The following is a 13,888-nucleotide window of genomic DNA, read 5'->3' on the forward strand; positions in this document are numbered from 1 at the left end:
GAAGGAAATGGCTACCCACTCTTGTATTTTTGCTTGGAGAATTCCATAGACAGAGAAGCCTGACAGGCCACAGTCCATAAAGTCACAAAGAGTTGGATACAACTGACTAAAGCAACTGAGCATGCACTCACACAAGTATGCACATGAAAAGAAAAGTGAAAGTGGAAGTCGTATCTGACTCTTTGTGACCCCATGGACTATACAAGCCATGGAATCCTCCAGGCCAGAATACTGGAGTGGGTAGCCTTTCCCTTCTCCAGGGGGATCTTCCTAACCCAAGAATCGAACTGGGGTCTCCTGCATTGCAGGTGGATTCTTTACCAACTGAGCTATCAGGAAAGCCCTATATATTTATACACACACACACACACACAGACACACACACACATATATACACACACATACATATGTTTGCACCTTGGTAGAGAAAATTTGGGGTTACCAAAAAAAGATACATTTGTTAAACTTTCCATCTTGGCTCTGGAGCTACAACAGAATGGTTTTTGTTTGTATCTCTATGAGCCTATGAAACTGGTTCATCACAGCCACAACTAATTCCTGGATTCTTAAAGACTTTTCTTGAGTCACAAAAGTTCTTTTTAAGTTGTTTAAAATTTTAGCCCACTAATACAAAAACAAGGCAAAAAACAGCTGTATTTAGTGATGAGCTAGTGGTTAACGGGCAAATCAAGCTGTACACTTAATACTTCATTCATTTTTAAGGAGCTTATAATTAGCAAGACACCCACACATGAGTATTCAAAATTGAGAAGAAAAAATTTTCCTTTCTCTATTTTGGCAACCAGTTTTAATGAGAATTATAAATAAAACTCTCATGCTGAGCTGCAATTTTTCCCCAGAAAGTCTTGGTAATTTTCCCTTCAATAAAACGTTTTTTGTTTTGTTTTGTTTTTAAAGCTCTTACTTTACCTTTTTTTTTTTTAGTTCAATACAGCCCTAAGTTGGCTTTTTTCTAAAGCCCTTCTGAACTGCATTAGGTATTTTCACATATGTTATCTAAATAAATCTAAATAAATAGTTATCATCAGAAACCTGTTTCTGTTCTTTAAATCTATTTCCAAGTAAGATAACTTGGCTGCCATAGGGTCTCATGGACGCCAACACCAAGGTGGAGGGATCCTGGTCCCAAACAGAAAACATCTCTCCCGGCGGGTGATCATCCTGACCAGCCTGGGACCACTGCTGGGCCACGTGACTTGCTGTGACCAATAAGAGGCGGGAGGAAATGATGAGTAGTTGTGAGCGGAAGTGCTCTTCCAGCCTCCTTTGCTAAGCCCTGCGAGGACGCGTGGTCCCTGCAGCACTTTGCTGGAGGCACAGGTGGAGAGGGGTGTTCTCAGTTTAAAGGCCCGAAACCCTTGCCTTTTGAGGACACTGTAACTTCCAGAAACTCGAGGCTTCTGAGCAGCCACCTCTTTTGTGGGGTTTTATATTAGTTAAGTGTTTTGTCTTTCAGAGAAAAAAATTATAACTCACAGTTTTAATTATTGGACAAACTGGGGAAAGAAAACAAACCTAGTTTTCAGTCAAGTCATGTTTTACCAAACTTTGTGTAATTTTACTGAGGCTTGGGCTGACAGATGTCAAGGTTGTTTTGAAATTGGGAGAAGTAATTAAAGGGTCCAAGGGTAGCCCCAACCAATGACTCTGCACTCTGACTGAAGAAGATCCTATATGTAATTGCTTTTTATAAATGTGTTACAAGAGGCTGTTAGAGATTTGGAACAACAGAAGCACTGATCACACAAATATTAAACTGGACAAAACTTAACCACAAAATTTTGTTCTTTCCTTGGGCCAAGCAAGAACACGAGATTTTAGAATGGGAAACACCTTATGATGTATCTTCACTATTTTAAAGACTATGCTGAGCTTTTTAACTTGTATTAATAATGTAGTGGTTCTTAAAATCTGTACAAGCATGACATGGAATTTGTTATTTTTGTAGATTTAAGTTTTGCTAAATTTAAAACACTGTTGGCAACAACAATATCACTTAAAAACATATTATCAAATATTTATCTTGAGACAGGAATAGCATTCATAATGAAAATATTCCTACCATAGAAAATTACAACCAAGATGTCTCAGCTAAAGGCATTTGATGACTGAAAAATTTATACATTCTCTCTGCTCTTTACTCTAAAATTATAAATTCTCTGCTGTGATTAGTTGAAGACAGTGATTAGGTGTATAATGAGGAGAGGGAAAGGAAGTAAGTAGGTCATATTTCTGTTTCTCTCCATGGTAATATAATGTGTGCAAGGTCAAGATTCTGGTCATGTCCTTTCAAAAACAGCAGAGGTTTATAAACTTGGTTTAGAACTTGGAAGAGTTCTATATTAAGTTTTGGAGGAAGCTGTTTTAAAGCCATTTTGAATTTTTTTTTTCTTTCATGCTGATCATGTTCTGACTTCTTTTCTAACATCCTGGAGAAGACTCTTGAGAGTCCCTTGGACTGTAGCATTATCTATCTTTTGATATTTATGTCACTAAGAAGATATATTCAGCTTACAATAATGGATCTATTTGAAGAAAAAAAAATTAACTTAAAAAACCGCACCCCACCTAACTGGAAAATTGTTGCTCAATCTCTCCCTTGTCAAGTGGAACCAAGACTAACTAATGTCACCATAAACACATTAGTGCTCACTCCATAAGAAGAATAAAAAATAAAACACTGTTTCCTTCTATTCAAATATCCTCAATCAAATACAGAACAAAGGAAGATTTAGTAGATACTTTCTATCATAAACAAAATAGCCCATGGTCTCTGGTCAAATTCAATGTTTGCATCATCATTCAAATGCAAAATAAAGCTATTAAAATGTATATAGATCTCAATATATATATTTAGATAGGGCTTTGGGTGACATTACAACATACATGCCACTGCATTTTTTCAGTCATTTAATGAATTACCTTTACAACTAAATTTTTATAAAATCCAAGGCCCAAAGAATTGGTATAGTATAAGACTGTGATTAAATGTGCAGACTATAGATTGGGAGGCAGCTGTTAATTACTACCTGTCACCTCTGGCAAGTTACTTAACCTGCCTTAGTTTCAAGTGCAAAATGAAAATAAACAGTATCTCTCACAAGGATTACTGTCAGGACTAAAGAAACTAATTCACATACAATGCTTGGCACAGTGCCAACTTGTTGATTATAGATGCTATCAATAGATACCATTAATTTCTACAGTATTTTGAAATTACACATTTGCAACTGTTTATAATTTAAACTTACTTTATAGATTAAATGTCAATCCCTTAGCCATTACCTTTGTTACTGAAATCATCAATTAACACGATTTCTGCTAAGTATTTTCTTGGAGTCCTTTTAATTACACTGTGGACTGTTCTCATGAGGGTGGACCACCCTTCATTATGGAAGACGATGATGATGCTGGCTGTGAGCAGGTTTTCATCGTAATGCCAGTACTTGCATCTGCAAAAGGAACATTTCATCATATTTATTCCGAGATAAACTGCAATGCTTGGTTCCAAACTGACAATGACTATGTTTTCTGGTTGGATTAAATATTATTGACTTTAAGGTAAGTAAATGAAATTTGTTGTTCAGTCACTCAGTCCTGTCTGACTCTTTGAGACCCCCATGGACTGTAGCATGCCAGGCTTCCCTGTCCTCCACTGTCTCCTGGAGTTTGCTCAAACTCATGTCCATTGAATTGGTGATGCCATCCTACCATCTCACCCTCTGTCAATCCGTTCTCCAGCCTTCAATCTTTTCCAGCATCAGGGTCTTTTCCAGTGAGTTGGCTCTTCGTATCAGGTGGCCAAAGTGAATGAAATATAACCTTTTATATTTTGACAGAAACCCATAGTAGAAGAGAGAAGCTGCGGTGAGATGAAGTTACTCATGTTCAAGTTACTTCTTCACCAACCAGCACTTACTGTGACAAAGAGAACTTATTTGTGAATTTATGCTTCTTAGCTGGGGATGGTATTAACGTTTGTTTTTCAGGTCTTCAAGCTCAGTTTATTTTCTGTTTTAAAACTCGAGCTTCTGGTGCAAGGGATTTATTTCACTTGCTGTGAATAAACCACTGTACAACTGTGTTTGAAAGCCGTCCTGTTCAGAAAAAAATTAAATGGGCTGAACTTCAGGATACAGGAAGCATTCCAAAATTAACTGCTGGATGAATAAACAAAGTTCTAATAGTGTTTAGAGTTGTTAGATTGGCTAAAGGGGCTTTAACTATTTTACACAAAATTGCTTGAAACAACTGTAGCGGGAAGAACGTTGCCAGAAGCCTTTCTCTAATTGGAAGGAAACCCAAAACAGGGCCTGATAAAGACTCGGGGAACCAAAGGAGGTTCAGTGAATTTCACAGAACCATTACACACACAAACACACACACACACACACAGAGTCAACCCTCCATATCTGTGTGTTCTGCATCTGAAGAGTCAACCAACTGTGAATCAAAAATACTAGGAAAAAAATTCCAGAGAGTTCCAAAAAGCAAAACTTGAATTTGCCAGGGCAACTATTTAATAGTGCTTGCCTTGTTTTTGTGTTTTGTTTAGTCCCTAAGTTGTGACCAACTCTTTGTGACCCCATGGACTGTAACACGCCAGGCTCCTCTGTCCATGGGATTCCTCAGGCAAGAATGCTGGAGTAGGTTGCCATTTCTTTCTCCAGGGGATCTTCTGAACTCAGATTGAATCCATGTCTCATACTTGGCAAGAGAATTCTTTACCACTTAGTCACCTGGGAAGCCCTACATTGTGTTAGGTATTATAAATAATCAATTAAAAGTATACGGGAGAGTGTGTATAGGTTATATGTAAATACTGCTGCTAAGTCACTTCAGTCGTGTCCGACTCTGTGCGACCCCATGGACGACAGCCCACCAGGCTCCCCCGTCCCTGGAATTCTCCAGGCAAGAACACTGGAGTGGGTTGCCATTTCCTTCTCCAATGCATCAAAGTGAAAAGTGAAAGTGAAATCGCTCAGTCATGTCCGACCCTCAGTGACCCCATGGACTGCAGCCTTCCAGGCACCTCCGTCCATGGGATTTTCCAGGCAAGAGTACTGGAGTGGGGTGCCATTGCCTTCTCCGATGTAAATACTAAGCTATTTTATATCAAGGATTGAGCATCCACAAACTTTGGTATTCAGAGGGGTCCTGGAACCTCTCTGCTGGTGGATACCAAGGTACAATCACGCCCATACTATGCATATACAAGCGTATGTGTGTAGATGTATATGTGTGTATGTACACACACGTACACTTTTTCTCATTGGATATGGGAGAACAAGATAATAAGAATACAACAGGCGAATAAGGACAATTTGAGACCCGCTTTTTTCTGCAGGAGTTAGTTTTCAAAACTAGCATCTGGTGCTTATTATCTTCCCCTTGATGAGTGGAAAGAAAGAGTTTTTTTTTTAATTCCAAAGCTGTCCATGAAGTAATAAATAAGCTTACTCCCAAGGTTAAATTGAAAACCATAAAAGCAGTCTCGAACATTATCAGCTTGATAACCTACACCATCATTATCTAAAACAGGACCTGGTCCAATAGAGATGCAAACAACTTTATCTGCAGGTGTATATGTCCCTTTCAAAACTCTCAGCTGTATGTGCTCTTTGTTGCTGTTCAGTCACTCAGTCGCGTCCAGCTCTTTGTGACCCCATGGACTGCAGCACACCAGGCTTCCCTGTCCTTCACCATCTCTTGTTCTTAAGAGGTTGTTTTTACAGAAATGCAGACTGAATCTGGAATCCGTTTTTTTTCTTACTTCTTGCATCTGCATTTCCTTGTTGAAGGAGTAGTAGGTACATGGTATCTCCTGAGCTAGACACTAGCTCAGCATGGAGGAACACACATGCTCTCTGCTCTCATGAAGCCCACGGTCCTACAGGATGGTGAGGCTTGAAAGAGAAGTCTGCATATGTCACTGGGGAACCATGGTGCATTTGACAGGTAGATCTCATTCAGTCTCAAGACAGGTGGCCAGGAAGGCGTCCTGGAGCCATGGGGTGAAGGTGAGAGCAAAAGGATGATTTAAAAAGCACCGAGACCAAAGAAGTGGGGAGGAAAAGATAAAAGCACAGCAATGAATTGTGTGCACGTGAGTCAGATGAAAAATGAGTAGATGGACGATCTATGTCTTTGGAAGGTAGAATTAAAATCTGAAAAATAGTGAAGAAGAAAACTTACAAGGAAGGGCATTTTCAGTCTAATAGCAAATACTAGCATATACTTATTATGTGTCAGACACTATCCCATGTGCTTTACTTTATTGACTTACTTAACCTCACAACATCACTATGAGGTTAGTACTATTAATCTCCCCTCTCTTTTACAGATGAGATCACTGAGGCTCAGAGATGAACGGCTGCTTAATATCACTCAGAAAGTAATGAAGCCAGGACATAAATCTAGGCTGTCTTGGGTTTAACAGGAAGTCTTATTAAATGTAAAATAAAAGAAAAAAAAGTACTAGCTATACCCATCCATGAATGGTTAAGATGTTATTTAAGGTCTGAGAACTAATAATGACATTGAATATAATATCAATACAAGGCACTCAATGAGCTTATTATGTGATAGGAAGGAGCTCTCTCCTCCCCCTCTTCCCTGCCCTGTGCAGCCTGGAGATACCCCAGGAATGGGGTGGGAGGGCAAGACACCCTTTGGCAAGTTAAAGCAGACTTTCCAAAGTTGGGAAGGGCAACATGCTCTTTCAGAATAACAAGTTAAAAAACACAGTAATGGCTGTACCAGTTTACATTCCCACAATCAGTGTTGGAGGGTTCCCTTCTCTCCACACCCTCTCCAGCATTTGCTGTTTGTGGATGTTTCGATGATAGCCTGTCTGACTGATGCGGTGATATCTCACTGTAGTTTCGATTTGCATTTCTCTTTTGGTACAGCCACTATGGAGAACAGTATAGAGGTTCCTTAGAAAACTAAAAATAGAACTATCATATGACCCTGCAATCCCATTCCTGGGCATGAAAGGTCAAAGTAAAAGTCGCACAGTGGTATCGGACTCTTTGCGACCCCATGGACTGTAGCCCACCAGGCTCCTCTGTCCATGGAATTCTCCAGGCTAGAATACTGGAGTGGGTAGCCATTCCCTGCTCCAGGGAATCTTCCCAACTCAGGGATCGAACCCCAGGTCTCCCGCATTGCAGGCAGATTCTTTATCATCTGAGCCACCAGGGAAGCAAATAAACCCAGAGAAAAACATGGCCTGAAAATATACATGCACCCCAATGTTCATTGCAGCACTGTTTGCGATGGCCAAGACATGCAAACAACCTAAATGTCCATCGACAGAGGAATGGACAAAGATGTGATGTGTGTGTGTGCGCGCGCGCGTGTGTGTGTATGAATATTAGCCGTTAAAAAGAATGAAATGAGGCCGTTTGCAGCAACATGGATGGACAGTGTCACACTGAATGAAGTAAGCCAGACAGAGAAGGAGAATTATCATATGACATCTCTTATTTGTGAAGTCAAAAGAAATGACACAAATGAACTTACAGAACAGAAAGAGGCTGACAGACTTAGAGAATGAACTCAGGGTTGCTGGGGGGGAGGGACAGTTAAGGACTTTGGGAAGGTCATGCTATATTCAAAACAGATAACCAACAAAAACCTGTTGCATGGCACATGGAACTCTGCTCAACGTTACATGGCAGCCTGGATGGGAGCGGGGTTTGGGGGAGAATGGACACATGTATATGTGTGGCTGAGTCCTTTCACTGTTCACCTGAAACTGTCACAACATTGTTAATTGTTGTTAAAAATAAATAAATAAATAAATAAAAAGCAAAATGAAAGGTATAAAGATGTTCCAAGTGTGGGAAATAGAAAAGTGTGCATAAATATATTTTTCACCCCCCCCCCCACCCACCACCAAAAAAACAAATGGGAAAAAAAAAAAAAAAACCCAGTGTGGAAGACTGCAGATCTTGAAAGATGTGATGAGTGTTTCTGGACAGAAACTAACCCGGGCAGGTATGTTTAATTTTGGATAGGAAGGGACAATGATCTCCCCTCAAAAAAAGAAAAAAAAACTATAAAAACAAACACTCTGATAAGAGATTCAGGCAATAATTTTCTTCCACTAGGCTTAAAGAAGCAGAACCAGATGGGACAGATATTGATTCTGATTTACAGCAGATACTAGAACTGGTGAAAGTATTTACATCATGGGAAGAAATTTGGAATTTGCTGATTTCTATGGCAAAAGAAGACAGCTTGGGGAAACAAGCCAGATGAGGACTTTGAATGGGAGACAGAGAGGAGCTGAAAACACAGAGGGGATGAAGGAGGAGAGGAAGAGGAAGAGGATAGAGTGACGATGAGAGGGAGACCGTTGGGAGGGGACATGCATTCCTACAGGACAGGGGGACAAGAGGCAGCAGAGAATGAGTTGCCCAATTTCCCCATCTTCTCTCAACCATGTAAGGTGTGGAAATAACTCCAAAGATGTAAATTAGATTGTGTGAGAGCTCAATCACTCAGTCGTGCTTGACTCTCTGTGACCCCGTATACTGCAGCCCACCAGGCTCCTCTGTCCGTGGGATTCTCCGGGCAAGAATACCAGGGTGGAGGGCCATTTCCTTTTCCAGTGGGTCTTCCTGCATCTCCTGCATTGGCAGGGGGATTCTTTAGCACTAGTGCCACCTGGTGGCTCACACAATAAAGGGTCTGCCTGCAATGTGGGAGACAACCTGGGTTCAACCCCTGGGTGGGGAAAATCCGCTTGAGAAGGAAATGGCAAGCCACTCCAGTATTCTCTCCTGGAGAATTTCATGGACAGAGGAGCCTGGCCAGCTACTATCCATAGGGTCACAGAGTCAGACACAACTGAAGCGACTTAGCACATTCAATGTTCATAGCAGCATTATTTACAATTGCCAAGATATGGAAATGACCTAACTGTCCATAAACAGATGAATAGATAAAGAAGATGTGGATATATATATACATGTATATGTATTTACCCAATGGAATACTAGTCATAAAAAGAATGAAATTTTGCCATATGCAGCAACATGGATGGACTTTATGCTAAGTGAAATAAGTCAGACAGAGAAAGACAAATACTTATGACATCACTTATATGTGGAATCTAAAAAAAATACAGCAAATTAGTGAATATAACATAAAAGAAGCCGACTTGTGGATATAGAGAACAAACTAGTGGTTCCCAGTGGCTGGCGGGGGAGGGTCAATGGCGGGAGAGGGGGAGGAACAAACTATTGGGTGTAAGATAAACGGGCTCAAGGATGGATCGTACAACACGGGGATACAGCCAATATTTGGTAAGAACTATAAATGGAAAGTAGCTTCTAAAATTATATAAAACTCTTTTAAAAATGGAGAAAAAAATTACAAAAGCAATACAGAATTTGTTGCACAAAATCCAAACAAGATAGACGTTTATAAAGTAAAGGTAAAAGTTCCCTCCTGCCCATCTCCCCAGCTGTGTCCACTCTTATCTCCTAGAGGAAATCACTGTTACTAGTTGTGTTTATTTAGATTTCTTTATAATCATGCAGACATGTAAACACATGTCTGTGTATATGTACGGATATATTCAGATGTGTATGCACAGATTCTTCTTCAATGTGAGTATCTAATTCTTGGAAGCTATTGCATAACATTCCATAATATGGCTGCTCTATCACCCGTGCGGCCTTCTCCTTACGCATGGACATTTCAGTTGGCTCTGCAGTGACAGTGGTCATTCTTACATGTAAATCTCTATGCCCTTGCCTGGGAATCTTTCCTACAAAAGGCTCCAGACTGTAAGCTCAGTGAGGACAGGAACCTCATCTGCTTTGCTCACCTCCTTCTAACACAGAGCAGCTGCTCCATAAATATTTTTCGGATTGTTTTGTGGATATATTTGAAATGCCTCTGGATGTGTTTTCTCCTCTGAGTAATGTCCACTCTCCACCCCACAGCGCTCCTATTTTGAGGCACTTTCAAGAATAAGTCAGTCCATATGGCAGGTGGGGGTGGGAAAGAAAGGGGAGGCAGACACTCCTCCAGTGGGAGGCTGAAAATCTGGAGGAAAGCAGGTGGCAGGACAGAATAAAAGCAGATGGATACTGGACAGACTAAAAGCAGATGACAACTCACTGACATATACACTGTTGTTACTGTGCATAAAATAGAGAACTGAGAACCTACTATTCAGCACATGAACTCTGCTCAATGCTCTGTGGTGACCTAGATGGGAAGGAAATCCAAGTAAGAGGGGATATATGTTTAGGACTCACTGGAAAAGACCATGATGCTGGGAAAGACTGAGGGCAAGAGGAGGAGGGGGTGACAGAGGATGAGATGGTTGGATGGCGTCACCGACTCAAAGGACATGAATCTGAGCAAACTCCGGGAGATAGTGAAGGACAGGGAAGCCTGGGGTGCTGCAGTCCACGGGGTCGCAGAGTCAGACACGACTTAGCAGCTGAACAACAACAACAATATACACGTATAGCGGATCTGTTCTACTGAACAGCAGAAACTAACACAACATTGTGAAGCCATTACACTCCAATTAAAAAAAAGCATATGGCAGGCGAGGCTTGAGCCTAGCTTCTGTTTCTGAACTTTAGGGGAGAGGCCAGGTGGGGAGGCTGCAGTGTAGGATGGAAACGATGCTGGGGATATTCAGGCAGCAGGGAGCTAGGTAGTCTCTTCCCACCTCCTGTTTGCAGTCTTTTAGCCTCTAGATGGAGCCAGAGAGCACAGATGTTTCCACCTGCTGTCAGCACAGTTAAGATCCAGAGCTGCCAGGAGCCACCATGTAAGGGGTAAGATGTGCAGGTAAGTGATGGGGTGTTGGACTTAAGCCAGCGCCTGGTCCCGGGGCTCAGAGGGTCCTTTGTACCCATGAGAGCCCAAGTGTAGATGAGTGAGCGCCCACAGTGGGGAAGCTTGAGGAGGGACGCTGGGGCAGGCAGGTGATGAAGTTTAGTACATCTGGGAGCCAGAAGTGGACGCCAGAGATGGAGGGAACAGGGGCCAACACCTCTCGGACACGGTAACCTCCAGTCGCTGGATGCTACAGAAGAAAGGGCGACCCCTTGGGGCACAGGAGCAGCCGGAGGGGGTCTACACTGCAGGCTGTCAGGTCCTGTCCCGGGAGACCTTGCAGCCCCCACAGACGAGTGACCTTTAATCACAAGCCTTCAGTTGCCCCCATTAGCCCGAAGGCAGGCCCAAGACAAAGTTTAGCTCTTTGGGCAGCTCTGCTGACTTCCCGTTGGGAGAGGAAGCTGCTGGGCAGGGCGCAGAGTCAGAGCCGGTGACGATGCAAAGCCTGGACCAGAAGACAGAGCTGGAAGCAGCAGCCTGTGCTCAAGTCATACCGTCTATTCTGCAGCATCTCTCTTGCTTTACTGCCATAGAGTCACAGTAAGTTTTAAGAAGCAGGACGGACGGAAACACGAGGCCACGCTGAAAAGGGAGCGTTCTGTGATAGACTCGTGAGTGATTTCTCCTTTCTGGCACTCTATTTTCCAAGAGACCTTAATGGCCCTGTGACGTCCAGGGCACCATGCTCCAGGGTGAGTTATCACAGACCTGCTCTGGTCACACATGCTCATGTTCAGATCACTGGTTTGCAGGGATTCAAGCTGCAGCATTTTCTGTTTTAATTTATTTTATTGAAGTAGAGTTGATTTACGATGTTGCGTTAATGTCCACTGTACAGTACAGTGGTTCAGATTTATATGCATGTGTGCTAAGCCTCTCATTCATGTCTGACTCTTTGCAACCCTATGGGCAGTAGCCCGCCAGACTCTTCTGTCCATGGAATTCTACAGGCAAGAATACTACAGTGGGTTGCTGTGCCCTCCTCTAGGGGACCTTCTCAACCCAGGAACTGAACCGGCATCTTGTGTGTTTCCTGCATTGCTGGTGGATTCTTTACTGCTGAGCCACCAGGGAATATGAAATATATCTTTTTCATATCCTTTTCCATTATGGTTTATCATAGGATATTCAATATAGTTCCCTGTGCTATACAGTAGGACTTTGTTTACCCTGTAGTGTTTTTCCTAAAGTAATTTTACAGAATATTTCCATGACAGCTCTGTGGGCCAGGTACTTGTATCAGAAGACAGAAATGAAGAATTTTCTTTCTTCCTTTTTAATTGCCACTGCTGCATGACATGTGGGATCTTAGTTTCCTGACCAGGGATTGATCCCGCGCCCCTGAATTGGAAGCACAGGGTCTTAACTACTGGACTCCAGGGAAGTCCCCAGAATTAAGAATTTTCATAGTGACTTTTCTATAACGTAAAAAGCCAAAAATAGGTTTCATAACAGAAAAAGACATGCCTATTAGCAATTTTCTTCTGTTTTACATTGTCCCAGCTAGATTTTTTTTTAACATCTGCAGTTTCATATAAAGCCTTTATGTATTTAGGCTTCATCAATAAATAATATCTAATTCAGCTGACTATGAAAAACCGGTTACAGCTGGAAGGTTGCTTGGCCAGCCTGAGATCTGAGCATCCTGCTGGTTTTGAAAGCTGCCTGCTCCCACTTTCACAACAGGGATTGCTATACAGACCAAGTGCAGACGTGGGCCCCTCTCCCCTGGATGTCTGGGGATACAAGGAACACAGCTCTTCACTGGCTCCTCTATTCTTATCCCGATGTAAACTAATATGTATTACAGGGGCCAACACCTCTCGGACACGGTAACCTCCGGTTGCTGGACGCTACAGAAGAAAGGGCGACCCCTTGGGGCACAGGAGCAGCCGGAGGGGGTCTTCATATATATATATATATATATATATATATATATATATATATATAATTCTTTGCTAATATATTCTTTCTTTTCACTTGGCACATAAAATTGAAGCACGATAAACTATTTTGTATTTAATCATTTTCTCAAAACTCTGCCTCTATTGTCTTGAAGAGTTTTGTATCCCTCTCCTCAGTTATTAGAAACTCTAGGATGGTCTCGTTACTTTTCCTCAATGTTTTCATCAATCTTATCAAGACTGTTCAATCAGTCTTCCCTGGGAGATTAAAATTAAAACAGTACTACACTGCTATATTTAAAATGGATAATCAACAAGGACCTACAGTATATAGCACAGGGAACTCTGCTCAATCTCATGTGGCAGCCTGGACAGGAGGGGAGTTTGGGGGAAAATGGATACAAGTATTAGTATGTGTATGACTGAATATGTGGTCTTCTCCAGCACCACAATTTGAAAGCATCAATTCTTCAGCGCTCAGCCTTCTTTATGGTCCAACTCTCACATTCGTACATGACTACTGGAAAAATCACAGCTTTGACTATATGAACCTTTGCTGACAAACTGAAGTCTCTGCTTTTAAATACGCTCTCTAGGTTTGTAATAGCTTTCCTTCTGAGAAGCAAGTGTCTTTTGATTTCACGGCTGGGAGGCAAGAAACCAGAGTGGTCAGAAGGCAGGGTTGATGCTCCCAGTCAGTCCAATCTAAATTAAAAAGCACAGGCTGGCCACATGTGCAAGCTTTTAAGACAAGTTCCCCGAGTGCCAACCGGGCAGTTGCATCTCAGCTTCATTTTCTGGGGCTGAGAGTTGAAGGGCTCAGGTTTATCTCATTTCCAAGTGACAACGTATTGGAGGAAAGGGGGAAATTCTCAGCAGGGCAGAATGAGTTGGACCAGAAATTCTATCATCATGGCTGATTCCTAAGGCAGGAAGCTACGAAACACCACAGCTCTATGTATCTCCCATAACAAACAGCAAGACCACTACCTACAAAGAACTACGGCTCTATGTATCTCATGTAACAAACGGCAAGGCATCCTGTGAGCTCCGGCTCTCTGAAAAGCCTCTATCTGTCCTATTTC

At 42.0% G+C, this 13,888-nt stretch overlaps 1 protein-coding gene across 2 annotated transcripts in view; it reads right to left on the minus strand.

The window, feature by feature from the left end:
- The window catches only part of GALNT7 (polypeptide N-acetylgalactosaminyltransferase 7), a 133,776-nt gene that overhangs the window by 22,654 nt on the left and 97,234 nt on the right, over nucleotides 1-13,888 (minus strand). For both annotated transcript variants that reach the window (XM_015093280.3, XM_042243557.1), the window contains exon 3: nucleotides 3,307-3,473. In XM_015093280.3, the coding sequence (XP_014948766.2) occupies nucleotides 3,307-3,473 (167 nt within the window). The remainder of the gene's footprint in view (nucleotides 1-3,306; nucleotides 3,474-13,888) is intronic.

This window comes from Ovis aries, chromosome 2, assembly GCF_016772045.2.
Source record: "Ovis aries strain OAR_USU_Benz2616 breed Rambouillet chromosome 2, ARS-UI_Ramb_v3.0, whole genome shotgun sequence".
Taxonomy (NCBI): Eukaryota; Metazoa; Chordata; class Mammalia; order Artiodactyla; family Bovidae; genus Ovis; species Ovis aries.